Source organism: Hemiscyllium ocellatum, chromosome 33 (genome assembly GCF_020745735.1).
Source record: "Hemiscyllium ocellatum isolate sHemOce1 chromosome 33, sHemOce1.pat.X.cur, whole genome shotgun sequence".
NCBI classification, from domain to species: Eukaryota; Metazoa; Chordata; class Chondrichthyes; order Orectolobiformes; family Hemiscylliidae; genus Hemiscyllium; species Hemiscyllium ocellatum.
Genome location: NC_083433.1, coordinates 20,436,543 through 20,464,523, shown reverse-complemented (window position 1 = coordinate 20,464,523; position 27,981 = coordinate 20,436,543). Strand labels below are relative to the sequence as shown.

At 50.1% G+C, this 27,981-nt stretch overlaps 2 protein-coding genes across 2 annotated transcripts in view; both read right to left on the bottom strand.

Moving 5' to 3' along the window:
* Window positions 1-622: 622 nt before the first annotated feature.
* On the bottom strand, window positions 623-22,039 carry LOC132831245 (peroxisomal membrane protein PMP34-like). The gene is made up of 9 exons (XM_060849258.1): window positions 21,830-22,039; window positions 15,365-15,425; window positions 13,581-13,647; window positions 9,301-9,452; window positions 8,777-8,893; window positions 7,610-7,755; window positions 5,883-5,978; window positions 4,944-5,026; window positions 623-1,012 (listed from the first exon to the last, which is right to left on the bottom strand). The coding sequence occupies exons 1-9, from the start codon at window positions 21,905-21,907 to the stop codon at window positions 865-867; spliced, it is 948 nt and encodes a 315-aa protein (XP_060705241.1). The 5' UTR covers window positions 21,908-22,039; the 3' UTR covers window positions 623-864.
* Window positions 22,040-25,811: 3,772 nt separating this feature from the next.
* Window positions 25,812-27,981, bottom strand: part of LOC132831226 (cytochrome b-c1 complex subunit 2, mitochondrial-like) — a 54,630-nt gene continuing 52,460 nt past the window's right edge. Inside the window, exon 13 of the mRNA XM_060849236.1 lies at window positions 25,812-25,895. Within this exon, the coding sequence (XP_060705219.1) occupies window positions 25,812-25,895 (84 nt within the window). The remainder of the gene's footprint in view (window positions 25,896-27,981) is intronic.

Here is a 27,981-nt window from a genome sequence, read left to right as displayed (position 1 = left end):
TTGGTGGACACCGCGTGCTCCTTCTCCAAGGACACCCGGGCTCTAACGTAACCGCGGAAGAGGGGCAGGCAGTCGGCCCTAACGACCCCCTCCACGGCCCGCTGCCTGGACCTGCTTATGGCCAGTTTGGCCAGGCCCAGGAGCAGACCCACGAGGAGGTACCAGATGGTTTTATCCTGAAATAGTTTCATTACACTCTCAATCCCAGATTATTACTGAATTGAAATTCCACTGCAGACAGGGTTCAAACCCAGGTCCCCAGAACCTCTCTATGTTACAGGGTTTTTTTTCCTGTCAGCGTGTTCCTCCTCCCTCAGCAGACACACTCTGACAGCAGGATCCATTGAGTTTTAAGTGGTCATCAACAGTTGGTTCACATTCTGCAGCCTGGCTTTATATTTCAGATTTACAAATGGGTCCAGCAATCCAGAGGCTGAGTCTAAAGCTGTGGAGACATGGGTGTAAATTCAGTCAGGCCCATGGGATGGAAAGGGTGTCGCTGAGTGGAGGGTAAGTGCCCATTTAGACCCACTGAAGCTAAAGAACTTGCTTCAAGTGCTGGATCGTCAATGGACCATGGGAAGAAACTGGTACACAAAGTCAGTCAGTGGGAGAGCCATCGTCCTCAATAAAGTACATTTTAATATCTACCAACGTTTTCTCATTCCAACACCGATCGCCTTTATTGATACTGGGATGGCACAGGGAATACATCCTCACCATCGTGACCTGTGAACGTGCAATGTCCTGGGCGGCAGTGCATTGTGGGGGAGGGAAAGGGGACGTGGGTAGGGGGTGGGGGAGATGGAGACCCCGAGTTCAGCATTAACGCAGACAGCACTCCGGAGATTGTACCTTCGCCTGTTAATGTCCCACGCGAGGGTTCACTCCCATGAGTCGAAAGATGAACCCTGCAATCTTCTCGTAGACGAGGAACATGAGAGCAGAGGTGAGAACGGTCTGCAGGAGCTTGGCTTCCAATCCCTTGTACAGGCCCAGGAGACCCTGCTTCCTGTTTTAAAGGAGGAGATTTTCCTTTAGATAAAAGACAATGTTATCACAGCGAGAGGAGGGGAGGAACAGTCAATTGTAGGTGACAAACAAAGGCTGTTACAAAGACGGGTTATTCAATATATTAGAACATAGAACAGTACAGCACCGTACAGGCCCTTCGGCCCTCAATGTTGTGCCGATCTTTTATCCTACTGTAAGATCAGACTAACCTACAGACCCTTCATTTTACTATCATCCATGTGCCTATCCAAGAGTCGTTTAAATGTTCCTAATGTGTCTGACTCTGCTACCACCTCGAGCACTGCATTCCACACTCCTGCCACTCTCTGTGTATAGAACCTACCTTTGATAGCCCCCCTGCTCCCAAACCTTCCTCCAATCACCTTAACATTCTGCCTCCTCGCGGTAGCCATTTCTGCTCTGGGAAAAAAGTCTCTGGCTATCCATTGTGTCTATACCTCTCATCATCTTGTACACCTCTATCAAGTCACCTCTCATCTTTCTCCACTCCAATGAGAAAAGCCCTAGCTCCCTCAAGCTTTCTTCATCCGACATGTCCTCCAGTCCAGGCAGCATCCTGGGAAATCCCCTCTGCACCCTCCCTGAAGCTTCCACATCCTTCCTATAATGAGGCGGCACGGTGGCTCAGTGGTTAGCATTGCTGCCTCACAGCGCCAGGGTCCCAGGTTCAATTCCAGCCTCGGGCAACAGTTCTCCTTGTGTCTGCGTGGGTTTCCTCTGGGTGCTCTGGTTTCCTCCCACAGTCCAAAGATGTGCAGGTCAGGGTGAATTGGCCATGGGAAATTGCCCGTAGTGTTAGGTGCATTAGTCGGAGGGAATGGGTGGGTTACTCTTCAGAGGATCGACGTGGACTTGTTGGACACTGCAGGGGATCTAATCTAATCTAATTTAACACAATATTCCAAGTGTGGTCTAACCAGGGCTCTACAGAGCTGCAGCTGCCACCTTGCAGCTCTTAAACTCAATCCTGCGGCTAATCAAACACACCATACGCCTTCTTAACAACCTTATCAACTTGGGTGGCAACTTTATGGGATTAATTCAGCTTACTGTTGACTAGGCAGTGAAAGAACACTCGGTAAAACTAAAGGTACTGGCCGTTGGAAGGACTGTTATTCTGAATCGTTGCATTGCTCTGTTTTTCACTCTGACAATCTGTAATGTTGGACTTACTATTTCTTTATTTTTCTAATTTTTTTCCCCGAAGGAACTTGTACTGACGAATCTATGCCCAGGTACCTCTGTACCTAAGGTGGCACCGTAAGTGGCGACTTGTAAACGTTTCACTGAACTCACGTAAGTACATGTGACAATAATTCAATTCAATTCTGAGTGAAAGTGTAAGAACAAGTGGTTTATATGGAGGCAGACTGCAACACTTTCAGGAAAAGGACAGATAACCCATTGAGGCTAGGAATATATATTTCTTAGATTTGAACCCAGTTGAGTCCGGACAAATTTCCTCAGGAGCTAAAGAACTTGCCTATTCTCTCATTGTGCAAAGAGTTTCAGACAACGTGAACCCATTGGAAAACCTCATGTCAGTGGCTTAGGATTCTGGGTAATCCAAGATGGAGGATGGGGAAAATTTTCTGGCTGTAACAGTTGCTCCTTTATTGAGGCATTTTAGGTGCTGGAGGTGATTTCCTCGAATTGCAGGAGTAGCAATTACTATTTTATATGCTGTTGCATTGTTTTGCAACTTTGGAGAAAAAAAAGTCAAAATAACAGCAGTTTTAAAAGGGAGAATGAGCTGCCAGAGGGAGTGGTGGAGGATGGTATAATTACAACATTTAAGAGGCATTTGGAGGGGTATATGAATAGGAAGAGTTTGGAGGGATATGGGCAGGGTGCTGGCAGGTGGGACTAGATTGGGTTGGGATATCTGGTTGGCATGGACGAGTTGGACTGAAGGGTCTGTTTCCGTGCTGTACATCTCTCTGACTGTATGGTAGGGAAACTACCAGAGAAAATTCTGATGCAGAGAATTAATCTTCACTTGGAAAGGCATGGGTTAATTAGGGATATTCAGCATGGCTTTGGCAGAGGGAGGTTATGCCTAACAGGTTTAGCAGAATTTTTCAAAAATGTGTGTGGATGAGGCAAGTTCAGCTGACGTAGGTTATTTGGAGATTAGCAGAGTTTTTGACAAGATCCCTCACGGGAGACTGACTGAGAAGGTGACAGCGAATGGTATTCAGGGAAAGTTATAGAGTCATAGAGATGGACAGCACAGAGGCAGACTATTTGATCCAACTCGTCCATACCGACCAGATATCCTAAATTAATCTAGTCCCAATTGTCACTATTTGGCCCATATCCCTCCAAACCCTTCCTATTCATATACCCATCCAGATGCCTCTTAAATGTTGTAATTGTACCAGCCTCCATCACATCCTCTGGCAGCTCATTCCATACACGTACCACCCTCTGCATGGAAAAGTTGCCCCTTAAGTCCCTTTTATATCTTTCCCCTCTCACCCTAAACCTATGCCCTCTAGTTCTGGACTCCCCCCACCCCAGGGAAAAGATGTTGTCTATTTATCCTATCCATGCCCCCCATGATTTTATAAATCTCTATAAGGTCACCCCTTAGCCTCCAATATTCCAGAGAAAACAGCCCCAGCCTGTTCAACATCTCCCTTCAACTCAAAACTTCCAACGCTGGCAACATCCTTATGAATCTTTTCTGAACCCTTGCAAGTTTCAGAACAGCAGGGAGACCAGAATAGTGTGCCATTTTGCAAAAGTGACTGAACCAATGTCTTGTCCAGACTCAACATGACCTCCCAACTCGTATACTCAATGCTCTAACCAATAAAGGAAAGCATATCAAATGCCTTCTTCGCTAACCTCTCTACCTGTGACTCGACTTTCAAAGAAACTCAGAGATTGATAAATTCTTAATCTTGTAATTAAGGTAATTATTCACAGATCCCTGAAGTCAGCAGAGCATGTAAAAAGGATAGTTACAAAGGCCTATGGGACACTTGCTTTCATTAGCCGTGGCACAGAGTAGAAGGGCAAGGAGGTAATGTTGGAGTTGTACAGAGCGTTGCTCAGGCCCCAGCTGGAGTACTGTGTGCAGTTCTGGTCACCTCACTGCAGGAAGGATGTGACAGCACTACAGGGGGTACACAGAGGTGGTTCACGGGGACATTATCTGGGACGGAGTTGTTGAGCTACAATGACAGACTAGACAGGCTTGGAATGTTTTCTTCAGAGCAGAAAAGACTGAGGAGGGGACATGATTGAGGTGTATAAGATTATGGGGGGGGGATGATGGACGGGGTGGTTAGGGAGCAGCTGTTCCCCTTAGTTGAGGGGTCAATCACGAGGGGGTATAGTTTTAGGATAAGGGGCAGGAGACCCAGAGAATTTGGGGAAAAATCTTTTTCACTCAGAGGGTGGTGGGAATCTGGGATGTACTGCCTGGGGAGGTGGTGGAGGTAGGAAACCTTACCTTTCAAAAATATTTGGATGAGCACTTCAAATATTGTAACATTCAGGGATATGGGATGTCTTCAGGAAATAGCAGGCCATTACTGGTAGTTAGTGATGGTACAGACCCGATGGGCCTGTTCTGTACTGTTTGATTCTATGATTCCTAATTCTTGATTTCATTCCATGAATCTGTTTGATGACCCTCTGGGCAAGTTTGTTTGTGACATTTTTTCTGTTAGCCAGTGAGCTGTGTTATAAAGAGCTAAGAGTAAAAAATGAGGTCTGCAGATGCTGGAGATCACAGCTGCAAATGTGTTGCTGGTCAAAGCACAGCAGGTTAGGCAGCATCTCAGGAATAGAGAATTCGACGTTTCGAGCATAAGCCCGGGCTTATGCTCGAAACGTCGAATTCTCTATTCCTGAGATAAAGAGCTAAGAGCCAACTCAACTAGGCCCCAACTCACCTCACTCTCTGTCTCAAGACGTAGACCACTCTTCGGAGGCTTCCCACAATCCTCCCCTCTGAATCCCTCTTCTGTTGACCAAACTGGGGGGGGGGGGGGGGGGGGGAGAAGAAGACAAACCAGATTTACCACAGAAGGGCAAAGCCCCTGCTATTTCCCCACAGACACTGGGCCACAACAGTGGGCCCCCTTTCACAGAATGAGCATTGACGGCGAATCCTCAGTCGACTGTTGAACAACAGACGGCCTCACAACTGAGGCCAGCCCTGGGTCAATACCCAACAGGAGCAGATCTGTATTCACTGGGATCGGAGCAATATACCCCAATCTATCCACACATCTTTTCCCAGGACACTCCCGGGACTTTGACCACTGTGATGTCGGGAAACATCGCAGTCGACAATGAGCAGAGCAAGACCCCACGAACAAAGCAAACCCGGGAATACCCCTCCTCTCGTCCCCGCAACAACCTTCTGCAGGTAGAGGCCCAGGGATACTCCCCCTCCAGCTGACACCAGTGGATGAGCCTTACTCAGACTCCTGTGACAACACAGCACTCCGTCAGTCCCAGATTCGGGGTTGTGGCCCAGGTTTTGTGTTCAGGTCCCTGGAGTGGGGCCTGAACCCGTGACCTTTGACCTGAAAGTGATCTCTTGGTCGCTGCTGACCAAACCCTTGCCGAATGGCACTGAGGCAAAGGAGTTCCAGAATTCTCCAGTTCCATGCCTGAGGGTAGGCCGGACTACCCAGGACTGCCAGTGAGGAGATCACGTGACCAGGAATCCGGCAGTGGTGGCATGACATCACATGGTTGGGTGGCCACCATGAACAGCTGCTGCTTCTAGAATATTCTCTGGGTTGCTGCCTCAACCATGACAGGGAAAAGGGAAGGCTGAGGGAAACCAGCCATTTCCAATCAGGGAATATTCTCCAACTCACCCTCAGCAAGGACTGCACCGTCTGGAGGGGGTATGTCACTGTTGTGGCGATTGCCTTGGCAATTGCTCCGATAACGAAGACCTCAAGCGCGGGAAGCTGGGAAAACAGATGGAGACAGAAACATCCTGAAATACGGCCACCCTCCGTGTGACAAAATCAAACTCAAAACAAACCCCGGGCTTCAGACAAGATCCCGGATTCAGGACTCCCACCGTGTTTGGGCCAAACCTCCAACCCGCAGGCCTCACGCCACGATCCTGACCCCAATCCAACCGTCAGACACTCTCTGCGTCTAACCTCATCCCCAGGGTCGCAGAGTTCTCTGGGCCTCAACCCCTCCGCCCGAGGCTGTTCCTGGGCCTAGTGTTCAGGCTTTGGCAGCTCTGGCCCCAAGGTGCCCATCCAGACAGAGGCCATTCCAATCAGGATAAGCCTAAATCTGGAATAATCGCGTCAATATTTTTTCATTGACTTTCTCCCGGTAAATACCCCCTTTTGAAATGGTTTGAGAGTATCAAGTTCCTAGGAGTGATGATAACCGACAACCTGTCTTGACTTCCCACTTAGACGCGATGACCAAGAAGGCACAACAATGCCTGTTCTTCCTCAGACAGCTTGAGAAATCTGGCATGTCCATAAGGACCCTCACCAACTTCTCCAGAAACCGTAGAAAGCATACTGTCCGGGTGCAGAGCAGCCTGGTGTGGCAACCACGTTGCCCAGGACCAGAAGAAATTATTGAAGGTTGTGTGCACAGCCTAGACCACCATGGAAACCAACCTTCCCGTCCATTTACACTTCTCACATCATCATAGCCCTCTCCCACCCCGGTAATGCTCTCCCACAGCCTCTTCCGTCAGGCAGAAGATACAGAAGCTTGAACACATGCTCCAACAGGTTCAGGAACAGCTACCTCTCTGCTGTTATTAGACTGATGAATGGATGTCTGTAAATTCACATAATGGGGATCTTGTTAACGGTGATCTTGCCTTGCCCACATATTGTGCAGTGTGACCTTGTATGTCTCTCTCAGTCTAAGTGCCCTATGATTACTATGACCTTATTTGTTATGATCTGCCATTTGTGCTCACAAAACAAAGCTTCTCACTGCATTTAGGTACATGTGACAATCAATCAATCAATCGTTTGTTCCGTGGGTGGAAGGGTGAGTGGGTGGGTGAGTGAACGGCTGGGTGAGGAGACAGCATCAGAGTAGAGTCCAATCCATCTCTCGCTGACTGCCCGTCTCTCAACCAATTCCCTGGATCTCCATCAGGAGTGGAGTCCGGAATCTCCTGCAGGCATGGAGCTGTTAAATTTGATCCGACGAGGGATCAATGTGTTGCCCGTCCCGAATTGCACTTCGAAGAGATTTGCCTGGTCATTCCAGAGGGCAATTAAGATCAACCACATTGGGTCTGGAGTCACATGTAGGCCCAGACCTGACCAGAACGACAGATTTCCTTCCTTGAAAGACATTATGGAATCATTTGGTTTTTAATACACTGGGTGGAAGTTGTACAGTTAACCAAACTGATGCGAGCTTGATTTTGGAGATTTTGTTAATTGAATTTAAATTCTATCCCCTGTGGCAGGATTTGAACCCATTTTCCCGAGGTGTTTGGGTCTCTGCAATAACCAATGAGGGTCGTTACCTAATGTCTGCCCCGAAATTCCATCAGAGCAGGCTCCTCCGTGTTAATGGAGGGTAGGCCCGAACTCTTTACCTCAGTGCGGCCCCTCCTCAGTTGGCGCTTGAGCCCCTCGTAGAACATGAACTGGATGGCGGGATTAAAGACGAGGAGAAGGGAAGGGAAGGTGCTGCTCCACAGAGCCAGGATGCCCTCCTCCCTCACGATCCGGCCAACGGCATCTGCAACAGAGCATAGAAGAACGCTGTGTTGGAAACCACGGAGCTGGGGTGTGGGATGGTCACGGCACTGTGTCGGCACGGCAACACCGAGAGGGTCATAGAGCAACTCAGTCTGCCCAGTCCAACAGGAGATCGCCCTGACACCAGAGGTCAACCAACAAACCGGTAACAGAGAACATTCCGGAAACACTCAGGAACTAGAACAGCCCCTGTCGAAAGTGGAAGATATGCCCCTCATCCGGAGAGAGTTTGGAGGCAAGGGGATGGGGAAAGGGAGCCCCTCGGCACTGACTCTCTCACAATGCAGCACTCCCTCCGCACTGACCCTCCGACAGTGCCCGCTCCCTCAGCACTGACCCTCCGACAGCGCCCGCTCCCTCAGCACTGACCCTCCGACAGCGCCCGCTCCCTCAACACTGACCCTCCAACAGTGCGGCGCTCCCTCAGCACTGACCCTCCCCATGCCTCTTCATGGGGTCAGGAAATACAGGGTCTCCCTGATGAGGGATTGGCCACAGCCAGAGCACTCAGTGGTGCCCGCTAATGGTGAGCTATGGAATTAGTGGGCGGCATGGTGGCACAGTGGTTAGCACTGCTGCCTCACAGCGCCAGAGACCCGGGTTCAATTCCCGCCTCAGGCGACTGACTGTGTGGAGTTTGCATGTTCTCCCCGTGTCTGCGTGGGTTTCCTCCGGGTGCTCCGGTTTCCTCCCACAATCGAAAGATGTGCGGGTCAGGTGAATTGGCCATGCTAAATTGCCCATAGTGTTAGGTAAGGGGTAAATGTAGGGGTATGGGTGGGTTGCGCTTTGGCAGGTTGGTGTGGACTTGTTGGGCCGAAGGGTCTGTTTCCACACTGTAAGTAATGTAAGTAATCTAATCTAATTGTGATAGTTGACCCCTTGACTGTGCCAGGGAGGGAGATAAGGAGTTAACCAATGTGACAAACAGATACCATCCTGGAGTGGCACTGAAGGCTCTGGTACTCCCGGTCCAGCTCAGTTGGTGACAGTGCTCTTACCCAGAATCCCCATGTAATTGGTCTGCTCAATATCGTCACTCCGGAGCACTGCCCCCTGCAGTTTCAGCCTGGTGTTTACAACCCACAGCGGAGTGGTGACCATCACATTGACAACTCCTGCAAGAGAGCGCACACACCCCGATAAAACACCACACAGAGCACCACCGTCCCCACCCACACCCGTATCTCCCACCCTCTTCCCCCCCCACCACCACACATATACATACACACACACCCGTCCCCACACACACACACCCCCCCCGTGCCCGAGCTCTCACTATCCCACAGCGCCCCTTCACATCATACCCCCCACCCCATGTCCACACCCAGACCATCCCCATGTCCCCTCTAACGTGGGGTGGGAGGTGGTGGTTTGGGGTTATGACGACAGTCCCTGCCCAGTCGAGTGGGATTGCAGTATTCCCCCGAGGCGGCTGTGTGGAGGCTGTGGTTAGAACTCTGGGCTTGTTGGGTGGGGAAGGCCCAGTTGCTGGACCAAGCCGGAAACAGAGGCACCTACCTACCAGAGATAAAGCCCATCACGAGGTCCTTGCTATTGGTGGAGGCTTGATCTTTGACCCAGGCGTCCTTCAAGGCATTGAAGGTGTAGAAGTAGACAAAGTTTGAGCAGCACAGGCTGGAGATAACGGAAAACCAGCTCCGATAGACCGCCGACCTGCAACAGGAGCAGAGACCCAGCGCTGGGATGGACAGGGGCTGCTGCTTTCTGTCACCTGGCGACCTACAGGCTCTGCCTCAGAGACTGACCAACCTCTACTGCCCCCCCAAGATGGCAGCCCATCTCACCCTCACTCCCCGAGGGCTCTCACCATCACCATTCATCCTGCACGGCTGACCAACCAGCAGCAAGGACGCTGACATGTGCCAAACGCAGCTGACCAATCAGCAGCAAGAATGCCCACCATATTCCCACCCTTCACTCCACATAACTCCCTCCTTCACCTGCTCACCTCGTTCCTCCAGATGATGGACAGAGGGTGCTTCCTGAGACACTGAGGACCACTCTCAATTTGAGGGAACTCTTTTATGGTGACCCTGCTCTTTCCTGAGCAAATTTTTCATGTGGTGCAAGAGTCAAAGACAAAAAGATGTAAGCACGGAAACAGATCCTTTGGTCCAACTCATCCATACTGACGAGCTATCCTAACCGAAGGGGTTTAGGGTGTAGGTTTGCTTGCTGAGCTGTAGGTTTGAAATCCAGACGTTTCATTACCTGGCTCGGTAACATCATCAGTGGTGACCTCCAAGTGAAGCGAAGATGTTGTCTCCTGCTTTCTATTTATATCTTTCTCCTGGATGGGGTTCCTGGGGTTTGTGGTGATGTCATTTCCTGTTTGTTTTCTGAGGGGTTGATAGATGGCATCTAGATCTATGTGTTTGTTTATGACGTTGTGGTTGGAGTGCCAGGCCTCTAGGAATTCTCTGCCATGTCTTTGCTTAGCCTGTCCCAGGATAGATGTGTTGTCCCAGTCGAAATGGTGGGTTTTTGCATCCGTGTGTAGGGCTACGAGGGAGAGAGGGTCGTGTCTTTTTGTGGCTAGCTGGTGTTCGTGTATGCTGGTGGCTAACTTTCTTCCTGTTTGTCCTACGTAGTGTTTGTGGCAGTCCTTGCATGGAATTTTATAGATGACGTTGGTTTTGTCCATGAGTTGTTTGCTAGTTTTTGTTTGAGAGTGATGGTGGGTTTGTGTGCTACTAGGATTCCGAGGGGTCTCAGTAGTCTGGCTGTCATTTCTGGAACTTCCTTGATATATGGTAAGGTGGTGAGGGTTTCTGGCTGTGTTTTGTCTGCTTGTCGTGGTTTGTTCTTGTGGAATCTGCGCACTGTATTTTTTGAGTATCCGTTCTTCTGTGGTTCTCCTCTGTTTTCCGAAGTTTGTCTGTGCTGCAGTGTGTAGTGGCTCGTTGGAATAGTGTTCTGATGCAGCTTCATTTGTGTGTGTTGGGATGATTGCTGGTGTAGTTAAGAATTTGGTCAGTGTTTGTCAGTTTTCTGTATACGTTGTCCTTTCTTTCGACTGTGACGTCCAGGAATGCGAGTTTGTTGTCAGTTCCTTCCTCCTTGGTGAACTTTGTGCCTGTGAGGGCGTTGTTGATGATGTTAAATGTCTCTTCTATCTTGTTTCATTTTGTGATGACAAAGGTGTCATTTACGTAGCAGACCCAGATTTTTGGTTTGATGGCTGGTAGGGCCGTTTGTTCTAGTCTTTGCATTACTGCTTCTGCTATGAATCCTGATAGTGGAGATGCCATGGGTGTGCCGTTGGTCTGTTTGTAGACTATGTTGTCCACTAGCTTCATGATGCTTTCGTTGGTAATGTGATTGATGGTGGTCAGGGTGTGTGCGATGGTCTCTTCTAAAAGTGTGGTGAGTGTTTCCTTTGCAGATTGATGTTGATGGAGGTGAACAGTGCTGTTACGTTGAATTAGATCATTGCTTCGTCTTCCTCTATTTTGGTGTTTATGATAATTTTTAAGAATTCCTGGGTGGAGTGGACGGAGTGCTGTGACTCTTCTACTAGGTATTTCAGTCTTGTGTGTAGTTCTTTGGCCAGTCTGTAAGTTGGTGTTCCGGGTAGTGAGGCTATAGTTCTGAGGGGGGGCCACCAACACTCTCAGACAAAAACTAACAAACTTAAAAGACCCAGTACAACCCATGGACAAAACCAACGTCATCTATAAAATTCCATGCAAGGACTGCCACAAGCACGACGTAGGACAAACAGGAAGAAAGTTAGCCACCAGGATACACGAACACCAGCTAGCCACAAAAAGACACGACCCTCTCTCCCTCGTAGCCCTACACACGGATGCAAAAACCCACCATTTTGACTGGGACAACACATCTATCCTGGGACAGGCTAAGCAAAGACATGGCAGAGAATTCCTAGAGGCCTGGCACTCCAACCACAACGTCATAAACAAACACATAGATCTAGATGCCATCTATCAACCCCTCAGAAAACAAACAGGAAATGACATCACCACAAACCCCAGGAACCCCATCCAGGAGAAAGATATAAATAGAAAGCAGGAGACAACAGCTTCGCTTCACTGATGATGTTACCGAGCCAGGTAATGAAACATCTGGATATCAAACCTACAGCTCAGTGAGCAAACCTACACCCCTAAACCTCAACCTGAGCTACAAACCTTGCATTCTAACCTAATCTAGAGCCATTTGCCAGCAGCAGCCCATATTCCTCCAAACCCTTCCTATTCATATACCCATCCAGATGCCTTTTAAATGTTGTAATTGTACCAGCCTCCACCACTTCCTCTGGCAGCTCATTCCATACACGTACCACCCTCTGCGTGAAAAAGTCTCTTTTATATCTTTCCCCTCTCACCCTAAACCTATGCCCTCTAGTTCTGGACTCCCCCACCCCGGGGAAGAGACTTTGCCTATTTATCCTATCTATGCTGCTTATAATTTTGTAAACCTCTATAAGGTCACCCCTCAGCCTCCGACGCTCCAGGGAAAACAGCCCCAGCTTGTTCAGCCTCTCTCTGTAGCTCAAACCTTCCAACCCTGGCAACATCCTTGCAGATCTTTTCTGAACACTTTCAAGTTTCACAACATCTTTCTGATAGGAGGGAAACCAGAATTGCACACAATATTCCAACAGTGGCCTAACTAATGTCCTGTACAGCTGCAACATGACCTCCCAACTCCTGTACTCAATACTCTGACCAATAAAGGAAAGCATACCAAATGCCTTCTTCACTATCCTATCTACCTGCGACTCCACTTTCAAGGAGCTATGAACCTGCACTCCAAGGTCTCTTTGTTCAGCAACACTCCCTAGGACCTTACCATTCAGTGTATAAGTCCTGCTAAGATTTGCTTTCCCAAAATGCAGCACCTCGCATTTATCTGAATTAAACTCCATCTGCCACTTCTCAGCCCATTGGCCCATCTGGTCCAGATCCCGTTGTAATCTGAGGTAACCTTCTTCGCTGTCCACTAAGTTACTGCCAAATTATCTCACTCAATATTGCTGTGGAAACATTCCAACAATTTTGGGTCACGTGATTTGGTAAAGTCACTGCTGAGTTTTATAAATGAATATTGATGTAGGTTCAGTCTGTCAGAATGTTACCGTGGTAACTTCATAAACACATGAGAATGATTCAAACTTTCCCTTTATCAGTTTAAAGTTTGTGTTGTAGAAACATCTAACCTTCCATTTCTGAATTAAATTTAATGATGATATTTACATTTAAAAATGTGGGAGGGAAGGGAAGGGATGTGGAGGTGTTCCACTTTGGGCCTCTCGTCTCGGAGACAGAAGGTTCCGGAACTAGGATGTGCTCCAGAGACACACCAATCTGGGCCGGGGGCACGAAGAGGTGGGGGGCAAGCCTGCCCTCTTTAGATCAAACCCTCCACCTCAACTTCCTGCCTGATTTCCCACATGGAAGATCCCACTGAGCTATTTCAAAGGGAACCTAACAGACAGCGTTCCCTCTGCCTTTCCCAATCGATAGTTCTCCTGCATCCCCACCGACCGTTATCCGGTCGCTTGTCGCCTCTCCTCTTTATGGGATCTTGCTGTGCACACGCCCCGCGTTCCCTACGTCACAACGGCAACTCTGCTCTGAAAATACTTCAGCGGGAGTTCTGTAAGGCACAGAAACTGCTTCTCGCTCAGTTAGTTTGAAACCTACCCCTAGGCCGTGAGACCGGGACAAGGACTTCCCTCGGGCCCTGAGCTCTTGCTAACAGGGAAGGCACAGGCGTTACACAAATGAAGCAGGCCACAGCACTGTTCATACTCACAGTCCCTCCTCTTTGATGATCTTGGCCAGGACAGTGCGGGTAGATCCAGACTTCATCTTCTCGTCGACTGGAAAGGAGACGGCGAGGTGGGGGGGATAGCGAGAGCAAAAAACAGCAAGAGACAGAGAGACAGTGAGACAGAGCAAGAGCAAGTGAAAGAGAGCAAGATAGAATGAAAGAGAGACAGTGGGACAGAATGACATTTGGAGTGAGTGAGAGAGAGAATGGGAGAGAGACAGAGAATGGGGGAGAGACAGAGAGAGACAGAATTGGAGAGAGAACGAATGAGAGAGAGAATAGAGAGAGAGAATGAGGGAGAGAGAGAATGAGAGAATTGGAGAGAAAGAATGAGAGAGAGAGACAGAGAATGAGAGAGAGAGAGACAGGGAATGGGAGAGAGACAGGGAATGGGAGAGAGAGAGAGAGACAGAGACAGAGAATGGGAGAGAGAGAGAATGAGAGACACACACCGAGTCTGTTATAAGACACTGCCTCATGAGAAATGCTAATGCAGCCTGAACCCTGTGAACACACCGACTCCCACAGGCACACAGAGCTGGGTGTTACAACAAGCACTTCCTCTCACTCTCTCTTCACTTCCCCCACCCCCATTGACATTCCCTCTCCCTCCCTATCAGTGTTTATCCAGTATTCCCTTTAAATGCATCCCAGAGGGTTTTCCATTGCTGGTTGCATTAGAGGACAAGAGGGGGCTGTTTTGGGGATAGTACACAGGAAAATGGAACCAACACAGTGAGGGACTTATCGATAGGCAGGGCAGGGCCGGCGGGGCTGAATGGCTTGTCCCTGAGCACTGAACTCCCCACATGGGAACACCGAACACCTGACTGGGTTTATGAATGAATACACCTGACCATTAAGGCCCCTTCACCCTGCTCCCAGTTTTGGGATCTCTGCCTTCTCTATATCTCCAAAGTCAGACCCCTTCACAGTTTTAAAACTCCCTCTCCCTTTTTTAAGGGATCTTCCCGAATAGTTCGGGCCATTTCCCAGTTCCTGCCGTGTATCCCCCTCCATCGCTGTTCTCCGAATTATTAATGTAAAGGCTACGACCAGGTTAACCCAGCATTCACATTTAACTCAATCCCTCCACTGTCCATATTCCAATCCTCCAGGCCGAGCCTGAGTATCCAGGCCAATCAACCAGGTAGATCGTCAACCAGGATTTCAATTGCTGTCCTCGGCCAGTCAGCCGGAGAAATGCCAGCCAATCCTTGCTGGGCCTGGGGAGATGGATGGGAAAACGATGGCGAGATCTGGGTTTAATGGCCCTGCCCTGAGTCCCTGTCCCACAGTCACCTCTGTGATACCCAGATGGGATGGGGATTGGGGGGCGGAGAGGTGTCACGGGGGAAGGTCAGTTTTTGTTTTCTGTCCCTCGTCGCCTTTCAACAGAGAGGCCCAGTTAGGGCCATCTCAGAGGGTCACTGTTGTGGGACTGGAGTCACATTTTGGCCCAGACCAGGTAAAGATGGCGGATTCCCTTCCTCACTGGAGATTAGTGACCTCAATGGGTTTCTACAGCAAATCAATGGTAGTTTCTCAGTCACCACCACCGAGACTAGCCTGGTTATTCAGTATTTATTTGTTTCATTGAAACCCCCACTGCGGCTGGGGTGAGATTTGAACCCTGGCCTAGAAGCATGGGCCTAGGTTATTACTGCAGCGACACTGGCATAGCACCATCATCTCCTCTTGAGTACTTCCTTGAGGAGGAGGAAGGGGGGAGACTATCCCAGCTTGAAGCCCGGTCTGACTCTCACCTTGCAGTCTCAGGCGGGCCGTGTCCAGGGGGTAGAATAAGGTCATCGCCGTGGCTCCCCCCTGAAAGAGAGAGGACACAGCCTGTGAGTGCAGGCCCAGTGTGTAGGTGAAGCCTTGACAGTGTCTCACCCAGCAGTTCACAAACCTTTCCCCATCGGAACCCCACTTAACAGTAAGGTCCTGGGGAGTGTTGCTGAACAAAGAGACCTTGGAGTGCAGGTTCATAGCTCCTTGAAAGTGGAGTCGCAGGGAGATAGGATAGTGAAGAAGGCATTTGGTATGCTTTCCTTTATTGGTCAGAGTATTGAGTACAGGAGTTGGGAGGTCATGTTGCGGCTGTACAGGACATTGGTTAGGCCACTGTTGGAATATTGTGAGCAATTCTGGTCTCCCTCCTATCGGAAAGATGTTGTGAAATTTGAAAGGGTTCAGAAACAATTTACAAGGATGTTGCCAGGGTTGGAGGGTTTGAGCTACAGGGAGAGGCTGAACAGGCTGGGGCTGTTTTCCCTGGAGCGTCGGAGGATGAGGAGTGACCTTATAGCGATTTATGAGGGGCATGTTAAGGTAAATAGGCAAAGTCTTTTCCCTAGGGTGGGGGAGTCCAGAACTAGAGGGCATAGTTTAAGGTGAGAAGGGAAAAGATTTAAAAAGGACCTAAGGGGCGACTTTTTCACGCAGAGGGTGGTACGTTTGTGGAATGAGCTGCCAGAGGAAGTGGTGGAGGCTGGTACAATTGTAACATTTAAAAGGCACCTGGATGGGTATATGAATAGGAAGAGTTTGGAGGGATATGGATCAAATGCAGATACAGTCACAACATTTAAAAGATATTTGGATAAGCTAATGAACAAGAAATGTTTGGAGGGATATGGGCCAGGAGCAGGCAAGTGGGACTAGTTTAGTTTGGGATTATGGTGGGCGTGGACTGAAGACTCTGTTCCTGTGTTGTATGACTCTATATTAACAGGAAAAGACAGGGGAGATAAAGACAAACTCTTTCCACTGTTTGGAGATTCTACAACGAGGCAGCAGAGTCTGAGAACGTGGGACAGACGATTCAGGAGAGATGTTAGGAAGTACTTTTACATACAGATATAGGTGCAGAATTAGGCCATTCTGGCCATCCACCTACCTCGATACTGTCCTTTCCCCCCTAGTCCAGGAACTCCCTACATAAATTCGGGACACCTCCCAAGCCCTCCACCTCCTCCAAGACTTCCGCTTCCCCGGTCCCCAAAGCCTCACCTTCACCATGGATATCTAACCCCTCTACACCTCCATCCTCCATTACCAGGGCCTCCAAGCCCTCCGTTTCTTCCTCTCCCGACGTCCCCAACAGTACCCTTCCACTGACACTCTCACTCGTTTGGCTGAACTGGTCCACACCCTTAACAATTTCTCCTTCGAATCCTCCCACTTCCTCCAGACTAAAGGGGTAGCCATGGGCCCCAGCTATGCCTGTCTCTTTGTTGGCTATGTAGAACTGTCCATCTTCCGTAGTTACATCGGCACCATTTCCCACCTCTTCCTCCGCTACATTGATGACTGCACTGACGCCACCTCGTGCTCCTGAGAGGAAGTTGAGCAATTCATCAACTTCACTAACACATTGCACCCTGACCTTAAATTTACCTGGACCATCTCTGACACCTCCCTCCCCTTCCTGGACCTCTCCATCTCCATTAATGGCGACCGACTTGACACTGACTTTCTTTACAAATCCACCGACTCCCACAGCTACCTGGATTACACCTCTTCCCACCCTACCTCGTGCAAAAATGCCATCCCGTATTCCCAATTCTTCCACCTCCACCGTATCTGCTCCCAGGAGGACCAGTTCCACCACAGAACACACCAGATGGCCTCCTTCTTCAGAGACCGCAATTTCCTCTCCCACGTAGTTGAAGATGCCCTCCAACGCATCTCATCCAATTTCCGCACCTCCGCCCTCGAACCTCATCCCTCCAACCTCAACTAGGACAGAACGCTCCTGGTCTTCACCTTCCACCCCACCAATCTCCGTCTACATCCCATCATCCTCCGACACTTCCATCATCCACAAAAGGACCCCACCACGAGATATATTTCCCTCCCCATCCCTTTCCGCTTTCCACAAAGACGGTTTCCTCCATGACTCCCTTTTCAGGTCCACACCCCCTACAACCCACCCTCCCAACCTGGCACCTTCCCCTGCCACCACAGGACTTGCAAAGCCTGCGCCCAAACCTCCTCCCTCACCACCATCCAAGGCCCTAAATGAGCCTTCCACATCCATCAAAGTTTTACCTGCACATCCACTAATATAATTTATTGTAACTGTTGCTCTAATGCAGTCTCCTCTACATTGGGGAGACTGGACGCCTCCTAGCAGACCGCTTTAGGGAACATCTCCGGGATACCCGCACCAGCCAACCCCACTGCCTCTCCCACTCTGCTGAGGACATGCAGGTCCTGGGCCTCCTCCACCACCGCTCGCTCACCACCCGACGCCTGGAGGAAGAACGCCTCATCTTCCGCCTCGGAACACTTCAACCCCAGGGCATCAATGTGGACTTCACCAGTTTCCTCATTTCCCCTCCCCCCACCTTAGCCCAGCTCCAAACCTCCAGCTCAGCACCGCCCTCATGACCTGTCCCACCTGTCAATCTCCCTTTCCACCTATCCGCTCCAACCTCCTCTCCGGCCTATCACGTTTACCCCCCACCTCCATCCAATGATTGCACTCTCAGCTACCTTCTCCCCAGCTCCAACCCCCTCCCATTTATCTCTCCACCCTCGAGGTTCCCAGCCTCATTCCTGATGAAGGGCTCCTGCCCAAAATGTTGATTCTTCTGCTCCTCAGATGCTGCCTGACCTGCTGCGCTTTTCCAGCACCACTCCGATCTCGACTCTGATCTCCAGCATCTGCAGTCCTCACTTTCGCCCATTCGGACCATGACATCTGCCTCACCATTTGATCACGGCCCATTCTCCTGCCTTTTCCCCATAAACTTTGATCACCTCTTAAACAAGAACCCATGTCAAATATACACCCAACAGCTGTATGGAGCTCTCTTCCACAAATAGCAGTGGACGCAGGATCAGTTGTTTGTGTTAAATCTGAGATAGAGAGTGCAGGAGGCCATGCCAGGAGCAGCATCAGGCACACCTGAAGATGAGGTGTCAACCTGGTGAAGCCACCAATCAGGACTACATCAGGCCAAACAGCATAAACAACAAGTCATAGAGTCACACAGATGTACAGTATGGAAACAGACCTTTCGGCCCAACCCGTCCATGCTGACCAGATATCCCAATCTAGTCCCACCTGCCAGCACCCAGCCCATATCCTTCCAAACCCTTCCTATTTATATACCCATCCAGATGCCTTTTAAATGTTGCAATTGTACCAGCCACCACCACTTCCTCTGGCAGCTCATTCCATACACGTACCACCCTCTGCGTGAAAAAGGTCTCTTTTATATCTTTCCCCTCTCACCCTAAACCTATACCCTCTAGTTCTGTACTACCCCACCCCAGGGAAAAGACTTTGTCTATTTATCCTATCCATGCCCCTCATAATTTTATAAACCTCTATAAGGTCACCCCTCAGCCTCCGACGCTCCAGGGAAAACAGCCCCAGCCTGTTCAGCCTCTAAGCAATCCCAATAGATCAGATCTAAGCTCTGCAGTTCTGCCACATCTAGTCGTGAATGTGGTTGTGGACTATCAACCAACTCACTGGAGGAGGAGACTCCCACAAATGTCCCCATCCTCGATGATGGAGGAGCCCAGCTCATCAGGACAAAAGATAAGGCTGACACATTCGCAACAATCTTCAGTCTGAACTGCCGAGTGGATGATCCATCTCGGCCTCTTCCAGTAGTCCCCAGCATCAAAGACACCAGTCTCCAGCCAGTTCAAATCATTCCACATGATATCAAGAAACGGTTGGAGACACTGGATACTGTGAAGGCTACGGGCCCTGACAACATTCCAGCAATAGTGCTGAAGACTTGTGCTCCAGAACATGTCACTCCCCCAGCCAAGCTCTTCCAGTATAGTTACAACACTGGCATCTACCCGACGTAAAAAATTGCTCAGGTATGTCCTGTACATTAAAAAGTAGGGTAAATCCAACCCGGCCAATTACCTTCCCATCAGTCTGCTCTCGATCATCAGTAAAGTGATGGAAGGGGTTATCAACAGTGCTTTCCAGCTGTACCTGCTCAACGACGCCCAGTTTGGGTTCCACCAGGGTCAGCTCCTGACTTCATTACGGCCTTGGTTCAAACATGGACAAAAGAGCTGAATTCCAGAGGGGAGGGGAAAGTGATAGCCCTTGACATCAAGGTCGCATTCGACCGAGTGGCATCAAGGAGCCCTGGCAAAATGGGATCGGGGGAAAAAAGGAATCATACCGGGTACATAGCTCAGTCATCTCAGCTCCAGGATGTTTCTGCAGGAGTTCCTCAGTGTAGTGTCCTAGGCCTAACTATCTTCAGATCCTTCATCAATGACCTGCCCTCCATCAGCAGGTCAGAAGTGGGGATGTTCACTGACAATTGCACAATATTCAGCACCATTTGCAACTCCTCAGATACTGAAGCAGTCCATGTTCAAAACAACAAGATCCAGACAATATCAAGGCTCGGGCTGACAAGTGGCAAGTAACATTTGTGCCACATAAATGCCAGGCTACGGTAATCTCCAATAAGGGACAATCTAACTACCACCCCTTCACACTTAATGATGTTACTATCATGGAATCACCCACTATAAACATTCTGTTGTTGTGGTTCTGTTCGCTGAGCTGGGAATTTGTGTTGTAGATGTTTCGTCCCCTGTCTAGGTGACATTCTCAGTGCTTGGGAGCCTCCTGTGAAGCGCTTCTGTGATCTTTCCTCAGGCATTTGTAGTGGTTTGAATCTGCCGTTTCCGGTTGTCAGTTCCAGCTGTCCGCTGCAGTGGCCGGTATATCGGGTCCAGGTCGATGTGCTTATTGATTGAATCTGTGGATGAGTGCCATGCCTCTAAGAATTTCCTGGCTGTTCTCTGTTTGGCTTGTCCTATAATAGTAGTGTTGTCCCAGTCGAATTCATGTTGCTTGTCATCTGCGTGAGTGGCTACTAAGGATAGCTGGTCGTGTCGTTTCGTGGCTAGTTGGTGTTCATGGGAATATACTGACCACTGCAACTGACAGCTGGAACTGACAACTGGAAGCGGCAGATTCAAACCACTACAAATGCCAGAGGAAAGATCACAGAAGCGCTTCACAGGAGGTTCCCAAGCACTGAGGATGTCACCTAGACAGGGGGCGAAACATCTGCAACACAAATTCCCAGCTCAGCGAACAGAACCACAACAACGAGCACCCGAGCTACAAATCTTCTCACTATAAACATTCATTGACCAGAAACTCAACTGGACTCACCACATAAACACAGTGGCTACAAGAGTAAGTCAGAGACTGGGAATACTGTGGCGAGTAACTCACCTCCTGACTCCACACAGCCTGTGAATCATCCATAAAGGCATAAATTAGGAATTCCCCGCACTTGCCTGGACGAGTGTGGCTCTATCAACACTCAAGAAGCTTGACACCATCCAGGACAAAGCAGCCGCTTGGTTGGCACCACACCCACAAGCATCAACTCCCTCCCCCACCGACCCTCAGTAGCAGCAGTGTGTACCATCCCCTCCCTCCCCCACCGACGCTCAGGAGCAGCATGGTGTACCATCTACAAGATGCACTGCAGGAATTCACCACAGATCCTCAGACACCACCTTCCAAACCCACAGCCACCTCCATCAATAACGATAATGGCAGCCGATACCTGGGTACACCACCCCCCTGCAAATTCTCTTCCAAGCTCCTCACCATCCTGACTTGGAAATATCTCACCATTCCTTTACGGTCACTGGTCACAATCCTGGAATTCCCTCCCTAAGGGTCAACCCACAGCAGGGGGGGTCTGCAGCGATTCAAGATGGTAGCTCACCCCCACCTTCTCAAGGGGACAACTAGGGACTGGGCAATAAATACTGACCCAGCCAGTGATGCCCACATCCCACAAATGAACCAAAATAAAATGTCCATGAGGCAAAAGTATTAAAAGATCTGGATCAAAGGCGGGGAGATGGGGTTAGGCCACAGATCAGCCATGCCCGAACAGATGTGAGGGGCAGAATGGCGGCTGTTGTTCCAATGATCCAGGGAGAGTGAAGCAATGGGTGAGAACAATCCTGATGTTTCTCTCCCATTTCCAAAGACAGACCCTGTCAGGAATGACACGCGGACCAGCCCAGAGCACCCACCTCACGCTCAATTACTTAAAACAAAAATAAAGGCGCGGCTTGACAGTCCATTCGCCCTTCCAGGAAGAAACTATCCCAGAGTGGGGCAAGGGGCTGGCACGGTGCAGCTGACGGAGGGTCGCTGCATTGCTCTGCCTCCTCCCGCGGGCAGCCTGCAGACTCACCGCTGCCCCGGCCACAGCGTGAACCAGACTCTCATAAGACAGGACACGGCCCGCGGGGGGCCCCGGGCTCCGCTTCATCTCCGGGGAGCGGGAGGGAGAGCCCTGGCGGGGGACAGGGCGGTCAGAGAGCGGCCGCGGCTCCGGCTCCAGCCCCAGCTCCAGCTGGCAGCCGCGGCGCCTCCTGATTGGCCAGGGGCTCAAAGTGCAACATTCTCCTGCACACCTCCGATTGGACAGCGCCCCCCGGGGCCCCGCCCCTGCAAACCACAGAATGGCTCAACCACACACGGAAGTGCGTTTTGATTGGCGGGATCTGGGGTCGGTTGGAGCACGGGAGGCTGGCAATGGCTGGGCACCACCAACACCGGGGTCAGAGTAATAACAGAGCTGAGTACCTGGGCACCACCAACACCGGGGTCAGAGTAATAACGGAGCTGAGTACCTGGGCACCACCAACACCGGGGTCAGAGTAATAACGGAGCTGGGGACCTGGGCACCACCAACACCGGGGTCAGAGTAATAACAGAGCTGAGTACCTGGGCACCACCAACACCGGGGTCAGAGTAATAACGAAGCCGGGGACCTGGGCACCACCAACACCGGGGTCAGAGTAATAACAGAGCTGAGTACCTGGGCACCACCAACACCGGGGTCAGAGTAATAACGGAGCTGGGGACCTGGGCACCACCAACACCGGGGTCAGAGTAATAACAGAGCTGAGTACCTGGGCACCACCAACACCGGGGTCAGAGTAATAACGAAGCTGGGGACCTGGGCACCACCAACACCGGGGTCAGAGTAATAACGAAGCTGGGGACCTGGGCACCACCAACACCGGGGTCAGAGTAATAACAGAGCTGAGTACCTGGGCACCATCAACACCAGGGTCAGAGTAATAACAGTGCTGGGGAAAAGGGCACCACCAACACCGGGGTCAGAGTACTAACAGTGCTGGGGAAAAGGGCACCACCAACACCGGGGTCAGAGTAATAACACAGCTGGGGTCCTGGGCACCATCAGCACTGGGGTCAGAGTAATAACAGTGCTGGGGACCTGGGCAGCAGCAACACCGGGGTCAGAGGGAATGACAGTGCGGGGGTCTTGGGCACCAGTAACACTGGAATCAGAGTAATAACAGAGCTGAGTACCTGGTCACCATCAACACCAGGATCAGAGAAATAACTGTGCTGGGGTCCTGGGCACCAGCAATACTGGAGTCAGAGTAAAAAATGTGCTGGGGACCTAGGCAACATCAACACTGGGGTCAGAGTAGTAACAGAGCTGAGTAACTGGGCACCTCAACACCGGGGTCAGAGTAATAACTGTGCTGGGGTCCTGGGCACCACCAACACCGGGGTCAGAGGGAATAACAGTGCTGGGGACTAGGGCACCATGAACACTGGGGTCAGAGTAATAACAGAGTTGGGGTCCTGGGCACCACCAACACCGGGGTCAGAAAAATAACAGCTGAGTACCTGGTCACCATCAACACCAGGATCAGAGAAATAACTGTGCTGGGGACCTAGGCAACATCAACACTGGGGTCAGAGTAGTAACAGAGCTGAGTAACTGGGCACCATCAAGTCTGGGGTCAGAGTAATAACAAAGCTGGGGACCCCGGCACCATCAACACTGGGGTCAGAGTAATAACACAGTTGAGTAGCTGGGTACAATCAACACCGGGGTCAGAGTAAAAACAGAGCTGGGGATCTGGGCACCAGCAATACTGGGGTCATAGTAATAATAGTGCTGGGGTTCTGGGCACCGGCAACACTGGGGTCAGAGTAATAACTGAGCTGGGGACCCTGGCACCAGCAACACTGGGGTCAGAGTAATAACTGAGCTGAGTACTTGGGCACCACAAACACTGGGGTCAGAGTAATAACAGCTGAGTGCCTGGGCACCATCAACACTGGGCTCAGAATAATAAGAGCTGGGGACCTGGGCACCATCAACACTGGGGTCAGAGAAATAACACAGCTGGGGTCCTGGGCATCAGCAACACTGGGGTCAGAGTAATAACAGAGCTGGGGTCCTTGGGCACCATCAACACTGAGGTCAGAGTAATAACAGAGCTGAGTACCTGGGCACCATCAACACTCGAGTCAGAGTAATAGCAGAGCTGGGGACCTGGGCACCATCAACACTGAGGTCAGAGTAATAACAGAACGAGGGACCTGGGCACCACCAACACTGCAGTCAGAGTAATAACAGTGCTGAGTACCTTGGCACCACCAACACCAGTGTCAGAGTAATAACAGAGCTGAGTACTTGGGCACCACCATCACTGGGGTCAGAGTAAAGACAGTGCTGGGAACCTGGGCACATTCAACACTGTGGTCAGAGTAATGACATTCTGGGGACCTGAGCACCATCAATACTGGAGTCAGAGTAATAACAGAGCTGGGGTCCTTGGGCACCATCAACACTGAGGTCAGAGTAATAACAGAGCTGGGGACCTGTGCACCATCAACACTCGAGTCAGAGTAATAGCAGAGCTGGGGACCTGGGCGCTATGTGGGAAGCTTGTAGTCCCTAGTTACACTTTCCATGTCAGTACCTTCACCAATTAGTGTACACATCATCATTTGTTGTTATAATTGTTGTGATGGTTTGAAATTTGGCTTTCTTGCATTTGTCCTGATCTGAGCACGCTCGTTCAACATGCCTCCCTTTTTCAGTCATGTTCACACACTGTCCTATGACCTGAAGGTCCTTCATGTCAGTTCGGGGGCAGTCGTCCTGTGGTTTGTTAATGAAGGCCATCCCTGCGACTCTCTCAAAGTGTGGTTGTGAAGTGTGGTCTCGCCAGTGTCATCTCCATCAGGAGAGAAAGTATTCAAAAGACATACGCAAGGTCGAGAGTGATCGAGGGCAGAATGGCACCTGGCTCAGCAGTGGGGGGTCATGCCCCACCTGACCTTATACAGGAAGCTCAAGATAGGAACCCCCTCCCCATCGGCAAGAGAAGGCCTTCTCTATCTCTCTCTGCTACCCACTTCAATGAGAAGAATCATACAGTCAATACAACAAAGAAACAGGCCCTTCAGCCCAACCCATCCATGCTGACCAGGCTTTCTCAACTGCATTCGACCCATTTGTCTGTGTTTAGCCCATATCTGAGTAATCCTTACCTAATCATGTACCTATCCAAATGTCTTTAGCTGTACCAGCCTCCACCACTTCCTCTGGCAACTCATTCCACATATGCACCACCCTCTGCCTGAAAAGGTTATCCCTCAGATCCCTTTAAATCTTTCCCCTCTCACCTTAAAACTATGTCCTACAGTTTTGAACTCCCCTATCTTGGGGAAAAGATGTTGATTATTCACCCAGTCTCTGCTCCTCCTGATTATATGAACCTCTGTCAGGTCAATAACCTCCCACGCTCCAGTGAAGGATCCCTGCCCGTCTCTATAACCTAAATGCTGCAGTCTCCGTACCATCCTTGTAAACCTGTTTTGGCACCCTCTCCAGTTTGATAACGTCTTCTAGCCGGGCAACCAGGTTCACACAGAGTACTCCACAAGTGGCCTATCACTGTCGCGTACAGCCATACATGATGTCCCGACTCCTGTTACTCAACGCTCTGACCAATGAGGGTGGGTGTGAGTGAAGTCCCTTTCGGTCAGGGCTGACCATGGGTTGCTACATCCTGCCAATGAAGGAAGGTGTGCCAAATGCCATCTTCACCCACCCTGTATCCTGGTGACACCACGTTTTGAGGAACTATGTACCTGCACCTCTCGGTCTCTCTGAAAAAAATCAAATGGAATCATTGTTCTTTTCAAATCATTTAATTTGCAATGAGCAAGGAAGGAAAAACTAGAGGCTCCTTCAGAAGGAAAAGGTATGCAATGAACACGTAACACTCAACATCAAACAACGTCCAAAGTCAACAAAGGGTCATATATCCTCCCATTCCAAACCTTTGAAAGATTAACACTCAAACAATGAGTGATTGCGAAAGGTGATATCCTGATTAAAGTTCATCCAGGAAGGGTGTGCTGCTGAGTCTGCCACAGACTGCCATCGACTTGGTTCCTGAAGCAAACTTCTCAGCCGCCTGTAACCACAGAATAAGAAAAGGTAGGGCCTGGCTTTACAAAAGCCCGACATCAGAGATCCCCAGGTCAGGCAGCTCCAGGTCAAGCAGAAACCCACACACTCCCTCAGGGTCTCAGGTCACCTCGATTATCTCTGCAGCTCACACCCCCTTCTCCTGAAGCTCGGCCAATACTGGCTTTTGCTGAACTTACAAGTTTTTCACAGGAAGCTGCCACACAAACAGCACTCTGATATCAACCAAATGAACCATCAGTTTGTTGGCGGACTGGGGGGAGAAATGTTGCCCAGGACAAGAGTAATTGCTGCTTTTTATTTCTTACTAATAGCGCCAGGGGATCGTTTAAACCTGCGCCACAGTCAGATGAGGCTTCAGTTTAATGTCCCATTAAAAGGATGAGATCTTAGTGGGTTTTGAGAAGATTTGTAGCTCAGGTTGAGGTTCTGGATGTAGGTTTGCTCACTGAGTAGGAAGGTTAATTTCCAGAACGTTTCGTCATCGTACTTGGGAGCATCTTCAGTGAGCCTCCCAAGGAAACACTGGTGGTATGGCCCACGTTTTATTTAAGTATTTAGGTTTCCTTAGGTTGGTGACATCATTTCTTGTGGTGATGTCATTTCCTTTTTATTTCGGGGTGGTAAATGGGATTCAACTCAATGTGTTTGTTGTTCGAGTTCCCATAGGAATGCCATGCTTCTATCAACAAACACATTGACTTGAATCCCACTTACCACCCCCTGAGAAAAAGAACAGGAAATTACATCACTACAGGAAATGACACCACCGCAAGAAATGATGTCACCAACCCAAGGAATCCTAAACACATAAATAAAAAGCGGGCTACACCACCTGTGCTTCATCCGGAGGTTCACTGATGATGTCGCCTAGTATGGTGACGAAATGTCTGAAAGCAAATCTTCCAGCTCAGTGAGCAAACCTACATCCAGGATGTCATCTACTCACTGGAGCATGGAATAGAATCCCTAAATACAGAAAGAGGCCGTTCTGCCCACTGAGTCTATACTGACCCACCCCAGAGCATCCCACTCAGACCAAGCTCTCAACACTATCTTCAAAGCCCCAGATTTCCTATGGCTAATCCACCTCGCCTGCACATCTCTGGGGCAATTTCCCACGGTCAATCCACCTCGCCTGCACATCTCTGGGACAATTTCCCACGGTCAATCCACCTCGCCTGCACATCTCTGGGACAATTTCCCACGGTCAATCCACCTCGCCTGCACATCTCTGGGACAATTTCCCACGGTCAATCCGCCTCGCCTGCACATCTCTGGGGCCATTTCCCATGGTTCCACCTGACCTGTACATCTTTCAGCTGTGAGAAGAAACTGGAGCACCTGGAGGAAACTCACGCAGACACAGTGAGGACATGCCAACTTCCCACAGATGCCAGCTGAGGCTGGAATTGAACCCGGCTCCCTGGCGCTGTGTGAGGCAGCAGTGCTAACCACTGAACCACCGTGCCGCCCACTCTACATTAACATCTGCATCATTGCCATTTTGTACACAGATCCCTGGGGAGTAACTTGAACTCATAAGCTCTGGGAGGAAGTGAGGACTGCAGATGCTGGAGATCAGTGTGGCGCTGGAAAAGCACAGCAAGGTCAGGCAGCATCTGAGGAGCAGGAGAATCGACGTTTTGGGCAGGAGCCCCTCGATGAAGGGCTTGCGTTCAAAATATCGACTCTCCTGCTCCTCGGATGCTGACTGACCTACTGTGCTTTTCCAGCACCACAGTTTTGACTCATAAGCTTCTGGGTCAAGGGTTGAACACAGCAGCCACTGAGCCACAACAAACCTTGTGAATCCCTGGTCAATGACGCAGACTCAGTCTGGAAACGAATGCCGTGAAAGATCCTTCTGGCTTCTCCCCAAATTAGTTCACATGATGATGATGACGACAACTGGCAAGTTGTTTTTTAGGTTAGATTCCCTACAGTGTGGAAACAGGCCCTTTGGCCCAACAAGTCCACACCGACCCTCCGAAGAGTAACCACCCAGACCCATTTCCCTTTGACTAATGTACCTAACACTGTGGGACAATTTAGCACGGCCAACTTACCTG

Coding starts and splice junctions, on each gene's coding strand:
- LOC132831245 (XM_060849258.1), bottom strand. CDS start 21,907: ATGAAGCGGAGCCCGGGGCCCCCCGCGGGCCGTGTCCTGTCTTATGAG. Junction 9,453..13,580: donor ATCATCAAAGAGGAGGGACT/GTGAGTATGAAC, acceptor CTCCTGTTGCAG/GTCGGCGGTCTATCGGAGCT. Junction 8,894..9,300: donor CGTGATGGGCTTTATCTCTG/GTAGGTAGGTGC, acceptor GCTCTCTTGCAG/GAGTTGTCAATGTGATGGTC.